Source organism: Rhinoderma darwinii, chromosome 3 (assembly GCF_050947455.1).
Source record: "Rhinoderma darwinii isolate aRhiDar2 chromosome 3, aRhiDar2.hap1, whole genome shotgun sequence".
In the NCBI taxonomy this organism is placed as follows: Eukaryota; Metazoa; Chordata; class Amphibia; order Anura; family Rhinodermatidae; genus Rhinoderma; species Rhinoderma darwinii.
Genome location: NC_134689.1, coordinates 255,068,940 through 255,086,267, shown reverse-complemented (window position 1 = coordinate 255,086,267; position 17,328 = coordinate 255,068,940). Strand labels below are relative to the sequence as shown.

The 17,328-nt window shown below is 41.5% G+C and overlaps 1 protein-coding gene across 1 annotated transcript in view; it reads left to right on the top strand.

Moving 5' to 3' along the window:
- The window catches only part of ICE2 (interactor of little elongation complex ELL subunit 2), an 85,496-nt gene that overhangs the window by 41,464 nt on the left and 26,704 nt on the right, over window positions 1-17,328 (top strand). The window contains exons 9-12 of the mRNA XM_075857788.1: window positions 5,228-5,459; window positions 6,644-7,129; window positions 8,389-8,558; window positions 15,272-15,401. Of these exons, the coding sequence (XP_075713903.1) occupies window positions 5,228-5,459; window positions 6,644-7,129; window positions 8,389-8,558; window positions 15,272-15,401 (1,018 nt within the window). The remainder of the gene's footprint in view (window positions 1-5,227; window positions 5,460-6,643; window positions 7,130-8,388; window positions 8,559-15,271; window positions 15,402-17,328) is intronic.

The window sequence follows — 17,328 nt, the reverse complement described above, 5'->3', positions numbered from 1 at the left end:
GATCCCGATATGTAGGACATAGGGCACTTATAATCTGCTGACAGTGCCAATAGAAACTACAGCTTCCCCCGCAAAAAACATGAGCCCTCACACCACTCTTTTGACGGAAAGTTAACGCTCTTGGAAGGCAGGGAGTAAAAAACGAAAATGTAAAAACAAAAAATGTCTGGGTCTTTTAAGGGGTTAAGTTTGGTGCTTCGCTGAAAAGCATTATAGTTCTAAATTTATGCTTAGGCTTCGTTCACATCTGCGTCATTGATCTGGTAATAAATGCTGGAGCACGCAGCAAGCTGTGGTATTTTGTCTAGTAAATTGATGGTCACCATGACAGAAACTATTAACCCCTTTACAACATGTGACGTAACTGTATGTCATGGCTGGAAGGGGTGTCAACTGTATGTTAAAGCCGACACTTCACTGTAATTTCGGGATCGGAGAAAGAGGGGAAGCCCTCATCTTATTGAAGCACGCCACCACCACTCACCCAATGTGACACAATCGCAAGGTGCAAATGGTTTTCATGGCAGCCTGGGGGCATGTCCCCAGGTCTGCCATCTTTGTGATTCTATTAAAGGGGTTGTACCAGAATCAACAACTATCGCCAATCCACAGAATAGGTCATAACGGTCTGATTGCTAGGGGCCTCTCCGACGGGACTCGCGAGAATGGGAGAACCGAACCCCCCCCCCCCCCCATTTAATCTTACTCAACCCCCAACTTAGTAAGAGGGAATGGCGGTTTATTGTTTATGGGACTGATGGAAACTGCCAGATGCTGTACTCCGCTGTTTCCTTCACTCCCATAGACATAGAAAATTGTAAAAAGTTATGGCTTTTGAAAGGCAACAAGGAAGTAACGAAAATAAAAAACTGAAAAATGGCTGTGGTGGCAAGGTGTGAAAGTCAGTCGGGCCCTTTTGCTGTCTGACATGCTAGGGATCCAGAGAAAACCATGTAAACCCTGAACACATGTGAACGAGGCTTTATCTTAGCACTTAATTAGCGTATTTGTCTTTTAATGAAATATATTGTGCAATTGAGGTAAAGTTCTTATTTCCTCATTTGTTTTAGTTTAGTCCTATGCCACTGCTTTAAAACACATTGCATAAGAAACATCTGGCATTGTGTGTGTGTGTGTGTGTGTGTGTGTGTGTGTGTGTGTATATGTATGTATGTATATATATATATATATATATATATCCAAGAAGAAAATTCAGCAGCACTCCAGTGATCAAGGTGAAAAAAAGGTGAAATTTATTGTGCCAACATGGCAATGCAACGTTTCCGTCCCACCTTGGGACCTTTCTCAAGCTTGAAGGTGGGACGGAAACGTTGCATTGCCATGTTGGCACAATAAATTTCACCTTTTTTTCACCTTGATCACTGGAGTGCTGCTGAATTTTCTTCTTGGATATACGTATGGTCTTTGGATCGGGACTATCAGCTGGCACCCTTCATTACTGGAACCTGAACATTGAATTAGAGTGCTGCCGTTTTTCTACTAGTGTGTATATATATATATAGAAACCTATTTAACGAAAGTGTCTATTGAACACCAGAAAAACTATTTGTATGAAATGAACAGAGTTAACCTGGAAGTTGTGGGTTTCTGCTTTAGCCTTTTAAAGACAAAGGGTGTGTCTGTGTAAGAGAATAAATTTAATTTGTGCGATGAAGGGAAGGAGGCTTGTTCAGCAGCATAGTGTGCATATTTTATGATAAAGGCATTCTGACAAAAACATTTATTACATAGAAGCACAGAGAAAAATAATTAGTGTTATGCACAACTTGTTAGACTTAACTTATGTGTCCAATACAAAGGGAATGACCTGACCTTAGACCATAAAATATGATGTCCAAGATCAGGTAGCAGTTTATAAATCACAAGTTGCTTTTGACCACAACACTTTCTCGGGAAGTTTCTGCCTCCAAAGATCCCTATAAAAGAGAAGAATGGAAAACACTGGCCTCCAATTGTGAAATACATGGTTCACTCTGTTCCTTTTTTGCGAAATAGTTCTCATACTCCGACATATATGCGAAAGCAGTGTGTAAATAAAAACAACAAAAGAACTTGCACTGTCCAAACACTTCGGTCCTCGCCCAAGTGGAGACCCTTGCCCAAGTGGAGACCCTTGACAAAATCCCATTTAATCCCAATGACTGGCCCTCTTTGTAGGCTCCACCACTAGTTACTGCAGTTCTCTCTGAAGTTGGGTGGTTGTACATGACGTCATGAAACCCACAGCTTTCAACGCCGAGAGGAGAATGGTCCTCTGCCGAACAATTTTTGCAGCGCTTATCAAACTCCAACATCCCTGATCCTTCTAGCCGCAACCCTCAGTCTCGCAATGGCAGATGTTGGTACAGTCGTGCAGCTCTCATACACATAGACTATTTGCTTCTGTCACTGAAATCAACAAGCTCAGTGGCCTTTGATGTGTATTTGCTGTATGTGTCCTGTGCAGATGGTTATTTGACACCAAAATTGTTAATTCCCGTCATTTAAAGGGGTTTTACACTTTTCGCTAGGAGTGCTGCTAAATCGGCAACGTTTTGCAATTGCTAAAATGTTAGTGCAATACAATCTTTAACATTATAAGGCTGGACTCGCATTTAGTTCTTGGTGTACAGCGTGAATACAAACGAGAGGAGAAGTCTTATGCGTTTCTCCCTTTTGGAGCCATCATGGCTTTAGCTAAACAATGCACAAAAAACTGCATGCTTAGGCTCTATTCACACGACCGGGTCCGAGTGTCGGCCGATAAAAACATCCGTTTTGGTCAGTTCTTAGCTGTTTTGCATTCGTTCCATTCCGTGTTTTCCGTTTTTAACGTTTGACCCGTTTTGCATCCGTTTTTTTCCCTGTCCGTTTTAAAAAGGATGAATTAAATTTGTACATTTTTTTGCCACACACTTCCCTCTGTAGATAATGCCACACACTTCCCTCTGTAGATAATGCCACACACTTCCCTCTGTAGATAATGCCACACACTGCCCTCTGTAGATACTGTCACAGCCCCCTGTAGAGAGTGCCACACAGCCGCCCCCCTGGAAGTAGTGCCACACAGCCCCCCCTGTGGGTAGTTCTACACAGCACCCTTTTACATAGCACCCACCATAGATGGCACCCCCCTACCTTTCTATAGATAGCGCCACTGTAGGGGACTGTTCCAGGAGAAGTCCCTGACTTCAATGTCCATATATGGAGAGTGAAGTCAGGGACTTCTCCTGGAGCGGAAACACCGGCCACAGGGTCGGCAACGCTGTGGCTGGTGATTGGGGATTGCGCTCCTACAGGGAGCAAAAAAATACCCTCCTCCTCCTCCTCAGATGCACTTCTCACTGTGAGGAGAAAGAGAAGAGAGCGAATGAGTGGCGGAAAGCACGGCAGTCACTCTGATCACATCCGAGTGACAGCTGTGCTTTACACGGCCCCATAGACTTCTATGGGAGCCGTGCGGCCGGGAGAACGGCCGAAAATAGGGCATGCACCACTTTTTGACGACCCAGTTTACCGGGCCGGCAAAAAATTGGCCGTGAGAATAGCCCCTAAAGCTGTATTTAACCACTTCATGACCAGAGGCTTTACCCCCCCCCCCCCCCCTTTTCCTGACAGGCCCATTTTCACGTTTTAGCCATGTGCCAATTTAAAAGCAAATTGTTCTATTACTTTTCCAACCTTCACGTATTTGGTGCCTTATATGTATGTGCCTCATTTACGTAATGAGAGATCGTTGAACAAGTGAACATTCAGATATTTTACAAATATAAATAATTACAAAAAATTATATAAAATAATCTAATATAAGTAATGCACAGTTAAGATTTCTTCTGTGACGACCCTTTAGGTTATACTATGTATTATCTTCAGCGAGGCTCTTTGAAACCTCTCGTGCCTGCGCAATAAACTACACTCCGTGTAGTTGCTAGGCAACGAGATACTTCCGTTGTGATTACGTGAGTATGCGCAGTGTTGCCTGGAGGACACCAGGTAGTTAGACATCACATGGATGTTAGCCGCACACTTGAAAACATGGATTTACATACAACTTTCGTGAGTGGCCTTGTAATCCCAACCCCTGTACACATTTTTGCATTTATGATTACCGTAAGTGTAAATCAAACTTATGGACGCTTATTTTTAATGTTCGTTTTTATATACTATGTGTGTTGCTTTATTGGAGTGCTGTGGGATTTCTTATTTGAAAGATATAGATAAAGAGATAGCGAGATAAAAATAATAATCTTTATATCACAATTTTTTTACGCAATTTAGATGATTATAATATCTATCTCATATCTCTCTATCTCATATCTCTCTATCTCATATCTCTCTATCTCATATCTCTCTATCTCATATCTCTCTATCTCATATCTCTCTATCTCATATCTCTCTATCTCATATCTCTCTATCTCATATCTCTCTATCTCATATCTCTCTATCTCATATCTCTCTATCTCATATCTCTCTATCTCATATCGATCTCTCTATCTCATATCTCTCTCTCTATCTCATATCTCTCTCTCTCTCTCATATCTCTCTCTCTCTCTCATATCTCTCTCTCTCTCTCATATCTCTCTCTCTCATATCTCTCTCTCTCTCATATCTCTCTATCATAGTTCTCTAGCTCATATCGATCTCTCTAGCTCATATCTATCTATCTATCTATCTATCTATGTATCTCTCTACCTGTCTATCTATATCATATCTCTGTCTCCTATATATTAATATATAGTATAGTTCTAGGCTGGAGCTACAGTACGACTTGGGGCACGACACAGGTCCTATGGCCAAAAATCTTTGTCCGCTAAAATTTCCGTGCCCACATTCACTTTCGTGACTTGCCATGTACGCTACGGAACATAGTGATCTTTGGCCTCGCGACTGTGTTGTGTCCAAAGTCGCCGTGTAGCCCCAGCCTAAAACTATACTATTTATCAATATATATGAGATAAACAAGAGGGGGGGGTGGATGGTGCCACGAGTAAGGGGAAGCGCCGCCGATGGGGATAGTATTGTGATCATTGTTACCGGTTGTCACAATGATCACATGCCCAGAGACCACGCTGATTGGTCTCTGGGCAGAGCTCCATGTTTTGTAGCATACGATAAATTTTTATTGCTTGTGTAATTTCTAACCCCCATTGTTTCATTGTGATTTTGTTGTCGTCTTGCCTTCATAATTTTAGATTTCTGTCCCTTATTTTTATTTTTTTTCTTGCAGTTTGAAGAACAGAGTGCAAATAGGATTTTGTCACAAGAGGATAAGGAAATGGATTTTACAGCCGATGTAACAGATCTGGAAATATTTGGATCTGAGGATAAGGATGCAAACTCAAATCCATCTTTATCTGATTCGAAGTCTCCAGAGTCCTTGCAGTGCTCCCTTAAAAATTCTCTACAGGACAGATTGAAAATGGAAAAACAGATCATCAACTCAAACCCAGCTAAGTTTGGTAATAGAACACCACCATTGAATCTGTGTTTCTAGTTAAGTTGTCATCTGCTCTCCTGTACGTCTTTTGATTAAAAAAAACGAATTCTAGTACAAAGGTGAATGTAAACGTTCCCAAACATTTCCTTAGGGAATGTTTCACTGTTTCCACTTTTAAAAAAACCAAGATGTACAGGAGAGCAGATCTCCCAAATGTAGTTTGAAGAAGACACCTTTATAGAAGTTATGGACGACTTTGATACTATCCTGAAAAATGACCACTTGTAAATGTAGAGTTTTTAATATTATAAGTTTTTTTAAACTATTTCTATACCATTTTTTTATATATATGGGAAAAAATTATAATATATAACCAAAAATATTCAATTATAACAGCCCTTGGGTAATAAAGTGGTGGGTGCAAAGCAGCTAGAGCTCCATCCACAGCTCAAAATGGCGGATGAAAAAAATAAGGTTGCAGCACTCCAACAAGGTCCAGTGAAAAATCTGTAGTTTTATTTGCGCATGTTTAAAGCCAAGGGACGTTTCATTTCCACCATGGAAAAAGTTCCATGGTAGAACTTAAACGTTGCTATAGCTTTTTTTTTTTCTTCCCTTGGATGCTAACCGGCTTCTCCTGTGTGACGTGCTCAGGCACTCTCCAAAAGAAGCAATTCAATTCTGATGGCATAATGAATCTAATAGGAAACTCCTCCATATCAGATCGGAGGCAGAGTATTGCACCATAAACTTCGATGGATGTCGTATTATGACTACAAATCAGTGCTTCTGCAGAGTAGTAATACGACTGTGTGCATGAGGCCTTGCTTTCTAATTCTTGTGAGCACTTTCATAATACTAATTTATTTAATTTGGGCCGGACAAAGAAATGGATAAGTTGGAAGTAATAACCAATAGCATGTTAGAAAATTATTGTGGCCGTCTTATTTTGCAATTCCTCCACTTTGTATCTGCACTACATATCATAAAAGGGGTTTTATTACAAAGTTACTCTCTAACTTTATAAAACTTGTTTTAGAATTCCTATATTGAGGTGGACTTATTAGAATGGTTGTATGACAGCTCCCAGGTTATTGCATTACAAGCATTTATTGACCGGCAGTCATCACTGCTCATGTACGTGTAGTCTGCACTACTATTTGCAGTGCTTGAGATGTGACACAAATGATGTTCCTTGTTACAAAGGTTCCAGTTCATATGGAGTCGATGTGAAGAAAAAAAAAGTATGCAATGAAGAGGAGTCCGATACGAGTGTTGAGACTGAGAACAAGTTGAAATCAAGCTCTACGTCAAATACTGGCGTCCAACCCATCACCAGCAGCAATGACAGCGACTCGGATGATGACAAACTTGTGATTGACGTTGACTGTAAAATGAGCGAGTGCAGCAATGTAGTGGTCACTCCTTCCATTAACACTACTCCAAAAGTCCCTAGGCAGAGAAAGGCTGCTAGGAAAAATTCTAAAGATGTTGATCCCTTGGGACAGATTCTGAAGATGCAAACACAGCTTCTAAAAGCAGACACAAAGAAGATGGAACAAACAAGCTCCGTAAATACTGAGAAAAGTGAACAATCAACACAACATGCACCCAATATCCAACAGATTCTCCCAAGTTCATCCCTGGAGTCTCAGAGGAAGGTGGACGTTAGTCACCCAACTAATAACAAATGTAGGTGTCATGGTCAATAAACAGAGGTTCACAGTTCCATTATCCCACTCCCCCCATGTCATACTCACAGGGGTTAAAAAACATGAGATATGGCAAGATGCTAGACGGGGTACACAAACTTGAAAGCCGGGCATCACCAATGATGAATAGCGACCGTGCAGTGTTAGACCATGTAGAGCTGCTATTTTGTTAGACGGGGAAATAAAGTCACTAGTCACAAGCTTTCCAGTGTGAGGACTTTGCCAAACATCTCTCGTATCTCATCTTCCTGGACAACTGTGAGCAAAACATTGGTAAGGGGGAGTCATCATTTTGTGACTTACTGCAGTGGCAATGCTTTAAACCCTATTTACAGTGCAGGTCTATGTCCGTATGGAATACTGAGACACAAAATATACAGATAAAACATTTTTGTTAGTTTGCCTGTTTGAAAGGTCAGTATACCATGATATACACAAATATAATGTGGCTAAAGTGTATGTTTTGTTGCTAGAGATCCTCAGTGGACAAAATTGGTGAAAGTAATATACCCATATACTAATGCCAGCCCAAAGTTTGCTTCATGTGACTAAACTATGTTCTTTTGGTACCTGAACTAATGACCAGTTTAGATGTGACGCCTAACACTGTTATATTTTGTTACTTATCTCATCTTTCATTTGGCCAGTTTTATTATAATAGTTGAATCCACCGTTTATTGCTTTGTGAGCCCACTCTGTGTGTGTGTCAAATTAAGATCTGCGCACAATCCAGGACTAGCATTGCATATGTAAGGCCTTGTGCACAAAGTAGAAGAGCCTTTACAGAGGCACATGTAGTCCCTGCGACTCTGCACTACGTGTGCAGTCATATGGTGCTCCATGCAGCGATGTATGTCAGACATATTCTACCCTAAAAACAATATGTAATACGGTATCCGATGGGGCATGCCATAATTATCATACAGAATATGCATTTCTCATACTGAATCGACCCAAAAAAAAAACCTCTGTATGAAATCTGAGGCATATGAATGAACAAAAGGGCCCCATAGAGATCGATAAGTGTCCTACTACGGCACCGTACAACTTGAAGGTTGTACAGAGCCGTAATACAGGTATGTGCACGAGGACTTTATATGCAAAGTATTTGTAAAGTTGATCATGTGGAGTTTTATATTTTTCTCATTGTTTTATACACTTGAATTTCATTCACTTTGTCCCATCCTGCATTCAGTAGTTTATGTTAAGCGGTATATTTATGCATATATTCTCTTCTAGACATACTTCCTAGTGATCTCATGGCCTTGAAAGAGGATGCGGCTGAGTATACAGTGGTACCAGAAGAAAACTTTGCATATAAACTGTTCAGCCTGGATGATATGCTGCTTCTGCTTAAAAGCACTGTGCACACAACAAGGACCCGTTCAGTAAAAAAAAGATTCAAACTGGTTGGTCATTCTTTTATAGGTCATTTTTAAAAGCAGTCTTTCAGTAGCGATATTATATTTGTGACCGTTGCACCAGCTCTCTTTTACTATCAGAAAAAATGTTGGCATTTTTTTCACTGAAGATTGAGCTACCCTTAAAGGGAATTTGTCGCTAGAAATGTTTTATTTTTTTTAGTTAAACAGTTAGTATATAAATGATTACACATTGCTCTAATTTTTTAAATTTTTTCACAAGTCAGGAAATATTATAAATTAGATTCTAATTTATAACTTTTCCATGTGCTGGTCACTAGAGGGAGCAATTCCCATAATTGCAGCATTGGCATGTGGTAAATCAACCTCATTGCTTTATGCTGCAAAATTGGAGAAGACACACTCGCTCTAGTGTGCTCAAACAATCCCCTTCCTTTATCCTGGCTAGTGCCAGGAGAAAGGAGGGGGTTGAATGTTCAAACCTCCTACACTGTGTGCTGCCATTTTTTGAGCGAATGCACAGTGTAGTAGGCTAGATACAGTGGTAATCACACAGTAAAACACGAACATACACAAACATAACTTACCTGCTCCGGCCGCCTCCGCTCCTAGTCCTTGCTTCTGAACATATGTCCGGAAGCCGCGACCGGAAGTAGTCCTCTTACTGTCCGGCCGTGGCTTCCGGTCCACATGAAAATGGCGCCGGATATCACTCGGCCGAAGACCTTCCTTTCGGACTGTGTGGGAGCGGCACATGCGCCGTTCCCACACAGACGGCGTACGCTATAGTGAGTGGAACGGCTTCCGTTCGCATTCTCTATGGGGATGTATGTGCCGTATTCCATCTCTGTGTGTGTCGTTAATCGACACATACAGAGATGAAAAAAAAATGTCAGCCCCCATAGTGAAGTAAAAGTAAGAAAAAAGTAAAACTCCAAAACACCAATAAATGAAATGTATTTTAATAACACTAAAAGCAAATTTATATAAAAAAAAAAATTTCCCGTGACGCCTGTCCTTTAAAGGGTTTGTGCCAAGATAGTTTCACAGAGTGATAAATGTCTGATCCTATGGACTTGGCTATCTCCATCAGTCCCAAAGACTTTGTATGGAGCGGCATCGTCCATTCTCGACCCCCTCTCCATTTAAACTCCTCCTCACTGCGGTCGTGCAGCGAGAAGGAATGGGGGGCTCGGGACCCCGACTCGATTTATTGGTGGGGTCCTACCCTTTGGATAGTTTATAAATGTTGATGTTGGCACAACCCCTTTAAGTAGTTGCAAAGAACTTTGATTCTTCTGTCATCTGAAAGACCTTTCAACCAACAGTTAAGATACAGTGCTGTGAATACGTATTCTATTTTTGCTAATTTGTCACATTTAAATGTTTCAGATCATCCAACTAATTTTAATGTAACATAAAGACAACACGAGTAAACACAAAATGCCGCTTTTTAAATGATCATTCTTTATAAAGAGATACTTAAAACCTATATCCCCCAGGTAACAAAAAAGTAATTGTCCCCCTAAGGCTGGGTTCACACGTGGCGGAATTTCACTTAAATTCCGCTGCGGACACTCCGCAGCGTTAATCCGCAGCGGAGCCGTTTCTCCATTGACTTCCACTTTAATGTAGCAGTGTTCGTTTAGACGATGCGTAAAATTCCGCTGCAGAGCATAGGCTGCGGAGCGGAATTTGGTGTCCGCAGCACGCTCTGTCTGTTGCGGAGCAGTGGCGGACTGGTTGCGGACTCATGGCGGAATTTCTCCATTGACTTCAATGGAGATTCTAATTTCCGCAATGAAGTCCGCAGCTGTCATGCACATGTTATGTGTGCTGCAGATGCGTTTTGCTTTTTTAACTTGACATTTCTTCATTCTGGCTGGACCTATGTATTTCTAGGTCTACAGCCAGACTGAGGAAGTCATTGGGGCTCCCGTAATGACGGGAGCGTTGCTAGGAGACGTCAGTAAATAGTCACTGTCCAGGGTGCTGAAAGAGTTAAGCGATCGGCAGTAACTGTTTCTGCACCCGGGACAGTGACTACCGATCCCAATATACAGCTACCTGTAAAAAAAATTGAAGTTCATACTTACCGAGAACTCCCTGCTTCTGTCTCCAGTCCGGCCTCCCAGGATGACGTTTCAGTCTAAGTGACGGCTGCAGCCAATCACAGGCCAATAACAGGCTGCAGCGGTCACATGGACTGCCGCGTCATCCAGGGAGGTCGGGCTGGATGCCGAAGGAGGGACGCGTCACCAAGACAACGGCCGGTAAGTATGAATTTCTTTGACTTTCACAAGGGAAAGTGCTGTCCCTTCTCTCTATCCTGCACTGAATAGGGAGAAGGGAAGTACTTTTACCGCAGTCCGCAGCAGCTAGTCCGCATCAATTTACTGCACATTTTGGGCAGATCCGCAGCAGAATCTGCAACGCAGATTCTGTGCGGCATTGATGCGGACAGTTGCGGAGGAAATCCGCCATGTGGGGGCATGCCCTAAGAATAACTGGTTGTGGCGCCCTTGGCAGTAACAACTGCAATCAAATGTTTTCATATATCTTGTGATGAGTCTTTTTACATTGCTGTGGAGGAATTTTGGCCCACTCTTCTAGCATGAACTACTGCCTGGTTATAGTTTTTCCACAACCTCTAAATGGGATTCAAGCCAGGACTTTATTGGTCACTCCAAATATTATAATTTTGAGCCATTCAGAGGTGGACTTTGCTTGTTTTCTTTTGATAAGTGTTCTGCTGCATAACCGAACTGTATTTAAGCTTTAGGTCACGAACTTAGGCCGGATTCACACTAGCGTGTTCGGTCCGTGATATACGGTCCACATGTCGGCCGCATTTCCCGGACTGAACACAGTGCAGGGATCGGGGCTGCTAGCATCATAGTTATCTATGACGCTAGGAGTCCCTGCCTCACCGCGGGAAAACTGTCCCGTACTGTAATCATTTTTTCAGTACGTGACAGTAGTTTTACGGGGAGGCAGGGACACCTAGCGTCATAGATAACTATGTTACTAGGAGCCCGGTTCCCTGTAGTGTGTTTGGTCTGGGAAATGCGAACCAAATCCGTGTATCACGGACCGAACACACTCGTGTGAATCCAGGCTTACGTATGGACATTCTACTTCAGGATTTTCTGATAGAGCAAAGAACTCATGGTTCCTTCAATTATGACAAGTTGTCCAGGTCCTGCAAAAGCAGCCCTTGACCATGACACTACTGCCACCTTGTTTGACTGTTAGTATGATGTTCTTATACTGGGATAAGGTGTAAGCTTTATGCCAGATGTAACAAGACCCATGTATTTTGAAAAAGTTCCACCTTTGACTTATCACTCCACAGAATATTATCCCCAAAGTCTTAGGAGTCGTCTACATGTTTTATGACAAAAGGGAAATGTATTCTTTTTGGTCAGTGATGTTTTGCGACTTGCAACTCGCCAATGGATGCCATTTTTGGAGTCATCAATGCGCTCTTGGTATAGTTTTGGTATGCCGGCCACTCCAGGGAAGGATCACCACTGTTCCACGTTGTCTCCATTTGTGGATAATGTCTCTCACTGTGGTTTGCTGCAGTCCCAGAGCCTTTGTAATCCTTTCCAGACTGGTAGATTTCAATGACTTTGTTTAGCATCTGTATTTGAATCTCTTTAGAACTTGGCATCATGTTCTGCTTTTTGAGACCTTCTAGCCTGCTTCACATTGCCAGACAGGTTCTATTTAAGGTGTGTGGTTAGTGAAATTTAACCCAATTGTTAATTGAATTTGGTCAACTGCTTGATTTAGTAGCGAAGGGGACAATTCTTTTTTTCATATAGGGTCAGGTAGGACTGAACAGCATTTTTCTTTTAATGTGTTTAGTTGAGTTCTCTTTATCTAACATTAAAAGTAGTTTGTTCTGAAACATTCAATTGTGTCAAATATGCAAAAGGAGATGAGCATCTGACAAGTTAAGTCCGACCTGTCAAGTCTGTTCCACCCCCCCCCCCTGATGTCGATCACATCAGATAAATACACATTAGATATTTATCTGTTGATCCACCTGACAGTCCCCTGATCTATTTCTTTGGACTGATTCTTTGTTCCCAGGGGTGTTTGGCAGTTGCTTATCTCAGTAAGTCTCTGTTCACACTGTGGCTATTGCAGTACATCAGACTTTGACATTTTTGATTGCAAGAGAACTGTCTGCATCACAATTCTTTCCTTGAAAATACTGGAAACCTGATGAACACCATTATAAGTTAAAGGGGTATGTTGGTATCGGTTTACAAATGGATCTGGCATATCTGTTTATAAGTCTGTGAGCAGCTAAGCCTTAAGGCCCTTTACATGGGCCATTTATCGGGCAATTGAGCGTTCATATGAATGCTCATTCCCGATCATTGACCTGTGTAAACAGGGCAACAATCAGCCGATGAACGAGCGTTTGTATACATATTCATCACGTCGGCAGCACGTCTTCCGGTGTAAACTTGGAGATGTGCTGCCGACGTGATGAAAATGTATGGGGACAAGCTATCGTGGTAACGATCGCTTGTTCCCATACATAACCAAGCCTTGCGATTGAAGAAAACGAATGACAATCAACGAGCTGTGTCGTTGATCAGCGCTCGTTTACACGACCCATATCGGGCCGTGTAATAGGACTCTTACTCTGTAGAAATAAACATGCCTGCTCAGCTTGTTTAAGCAGACACATTTATGAGAGAGTACGATACCTGTCGTGTATGGGCATCGCTCAGGTCTTGCAGTGCCCATAAGCTTGGCATTGGATACTTCCAAGCTCTAAAATGTACTCACAAATATGTTAAAACTGACCATACACACAAGATGGAAAAACAGAAAAAATATACAAGGGTTTGCTTACCACGTTTCCACTGCATTATTCCTTGCATTTGTTCGGACCACGTTGGTGCTCGAAGATATCCTGGGAGAAATCCTGAGTCGACAGCAGGTATGTAAGGCAATGAACAGTGAAAAGCGGTATATCCAGCACTCTTGTAAAAAAAAAAAAAAAATAGGTTTTATTTAGGTCATATTAAAAAATAGGACAATTAAAGTGATAATCCCGGGGGCCACACTTACGCGTTTCAAACCTTTAGAGTTCTTAATCATAGCTGATTAAGAACCCTCGAGGTTTGAAACGAGTAAGCGTGGTCCCGGGATTATCATTTTAATTGTCCTGTTTTTTAATATGACCTAAATAGAAACCTATTTATTTTTTTTACAGGTGTGCTGGATATACCGCTTTTCACTGTTCATTGCTATACACAAAAGTTGACTGTTGGCTAAATGATCTTTTTGGTTGACAGCTATTTTCCTGCAACTCCACATAAACGTGCCCGTTTAGTGCGTCTTAACAGGCATGCTCTTTCTATAGTGGGAGTGAGATAAATGGCTGCCGGACACCTCTGATATCGCTTTTCTTCTGAGGAGAAATAGGATCAGATGGGTTAATATTTCTCTTGACAGAAGATGACAAAGGATAGTCTAACCATTAGATTATTGGTGGAATCTGCAGATAAATCTTTTTATGACTAGTTCAAGTTCTGAGATTTGCAGCTTGCTATTTATAATTTTGTCAGTTTCTTCTCACTGTCGTCTTAGCAACAACTGTCAGTCAGCATTTATGGTATTATTTGTAGTCTGTTGCCAAGGAGACCGAAAAGAAAACGACAATCTTTTAAACAAGCAGCAGTTCTTAGCATGGCTAAACCTTGGCTTTTTTTTTTAAATCAAATTATTTTTTATTGTGCATTTTCAACAAATACAATAACATACACAAAAGAAACCCCCCACCCTTTCCACTCAACCAAGCAGCCAGAGCGAACAAGAAGGAAAGGACCATAGCATTGACACAGGAAGTTCTCGCCACGCAGGGCAGACACATGTACAGTTACATCATCAGAAAGCCATTAGCTCCCCATTTGTCAGAGGGTAACCTAGCGTATGTAAACACAGAGATATATCAGACCCCCAAAATCCCACCCCCTATGCAGTAGGAACCATAAATACATAGCTCCCCCCCCCCCCCTCTATACCGGAGCAGTGAGGCACAGGCCAGGCTATCAGTTTCTATCCAACATGCCCATAATTTGTCGAATTTAGCAGACGCTCCACGTTTAAGAAAAACAGCCTTTTCATTGATAAGCAACAGATTTACCTTTGCTGCAAATTCTTGCTCGGTCGGAGGAGAGGGCTGTATCTAATGCTGCGCAATCAGTTTTCGAGCCACATACAGCAATCTCCCCACGGCCACCTTCCCGTTGGAGTCCAGAGGCAGATCATCTACGTAGCCCAATAAACAAACCTTAGGGACTCTGGGCACCAACATAGAGAACACCTTCCCCACAATTGTCAGGAGACGGGACCAAAACATATCTAGTTGCGGGCAGTCCCACAGCATATGTAGGAGATCAGCAGGCTCTATACCACATCACGGGCAAGTAGCGTCAGGACGGACACCAATACGGTGCAACTCTACAGGCGTCTTATAGACACGATGCAATATATATAGCTGTGAGTCACCCTCGCTCAGTGAAACATTGGGGACAGCCGCCATAATAGTAGACCACTGGTCATCGTCAATCCCAGGTATATCCCTTTTTAAACCTTCGCTTTTAGTATTTTGAACAGCTGCTTATTTCCAATAATGCTGTTAAGAGCAAGCTGATAGCTTTACTTTTTTATCTGTCTTTTAATGAATTGCTTTTTATCTTCCATATTAGCAAATCCCAGTTTTTGTGCTCACCAAGGTGGATTATCAGACTTGCTATGGTGTGGAGACGCTAACAGAGAGTGAGAGGTGTCGATTGTGGACTGAAAGCCTTATACACTCTAAATGTGAACTGTATGTTGGTGAGTTGTCTCTCATTCTTTTGTCCTACATACTTGTTGGTCATGTCCTTGATGAGTTTGAAAATACATGAATGTAAATTAAATATAATTGGAATTGAACATCGATTCGCATTCAGGAGAGTCTGCAGACTGAGCTGACCGTGGGACCGGTTGTCATGGTTGGCATTGAGAAGCTTGCAATGTATCTGAATACATGCAAGCTGCAGAAGAAAAACTGCAAAAATTTTTAATTAAAACCAATTACAAAAATATTTGGTCCTACGTAAAACATGCAATAAAAAAAAATATCTTGAGAGATGTCCACACATCCTAGTTTGGGCCTTTTAAAGGAGTTGCCCTAGAATTAAATGTTGTTGCAATATAATTCAGCATTAAAAATGTATTTGTTTTGTAATTGATCTTATGTTATAAAAAATCTCCAGATGCAAGATGTTCCCTTTTACTCCATTATAATGTCGTGCCCCGGTGTTTAATCTGCACAGTAATCTGCACGTCGTCCTACTGAACTAAATGAGGAAGGCCGAACATGCTTAGAAATAAAACCGCATTTCCTCCATTCTCTTTTGGGGATTTGTTTTTACGGCAGTCACCATGTGGTATAAACGACTTGTTTACTTTATTCTGTGGGTTGTGGCGATTACGGTGAGACCGAATGAATATAGTATTTTTATTTATTTTTTGCCACTTTTGCACAATAAAATGATACATTTTTTAAAAAATCGTTTTTGTGTTAATTTTATCTTATGGGTCGATACAGTTGCGTCAATACCAATTATTTCGAGTTTATCTTTTTTTAATTTTTTTGCTGTAAACTCTTTTGAATGTTTTTTTTTTTTTTTTTATTCTAGTCCTATTATGGGACTTTGAATATATGATCTTTTTAAACGCTTGTATAATACACTGCTATGGCAACCTATCAGCATCCCGCGGTCGGGAGGGGGGGGTTAACGATGGGCTTACAAAGGGATGTTACAACTGACACCTGCTACTGATAACGCAGGCACAACTACTTAGTCCGTGCAATATATTTATACCACTGCAGAAACTACGTCCTGCCAACCATGTAAATGTACAGCGTGGTGGGGGTTAAAACATCATAAGTATTGGTGGTACTAAAGCTAAATGAGTAGCTATCTTTATTACATGCTGTATGTGTCCCATGCAAAATTCATAAAGCATTTTTCGTAGGCCATTAATAATTTACATAGGGCGCAAAGGAGGAGTGGGCCATTACTAGGCTTGAGAGGATGACCGATATTGTAAATCTTGTTTCTGAATTAATATTGGTTGAATACGGACATGTCCATTAACTGTATAGCTATCTGTTTGGTCTAGTGGATGGCAAAATAAAACTCCGAACTGTGGTAAAAAAAAAAAAAAGATTCTTCATGACCCCCACCCCCCACCACCATTAGAACAATCCCATTTCCTGGATCAAATTAACTTCATGGTTCCTACCTATTTATTATAATGCTATATACCAGTGTTTCCCAACCAAAGTTTTCTACAGTCCTAGGGTTCCTTGGAACCTGATCATTGGTAGCAAAACTAATTTTCATCTGCTGAAAGATACTAGGCAAAATAGTCATCACCTCTCACCCAGAATATTGTGCTTGTCAAGAATTATAGAATGCTTTACCCGCCCCTACATTAAGCTTCTTTAAGGTAGAAATGGGTGTAGGAGGAGTGGGAAAACTGCTCAGCGGTTCCCCCATTGTTTACAGAAGGCACTTATCGCTACGATGTCTAGGAAATTTATGATTTAGGCCTCATGCACACGACCGTAGCCGTGTGCACGGCTGTGATTTTCTGGTCGGCCGGCTGCGTAGTGTCACCCGCGAGCCGCCTGCAAATCGCGGGCCGTGCACATGGCCGCGTCCATTATTTCCTATGAGCCTGGACCGCAGAACACGACCGTAATAAGATA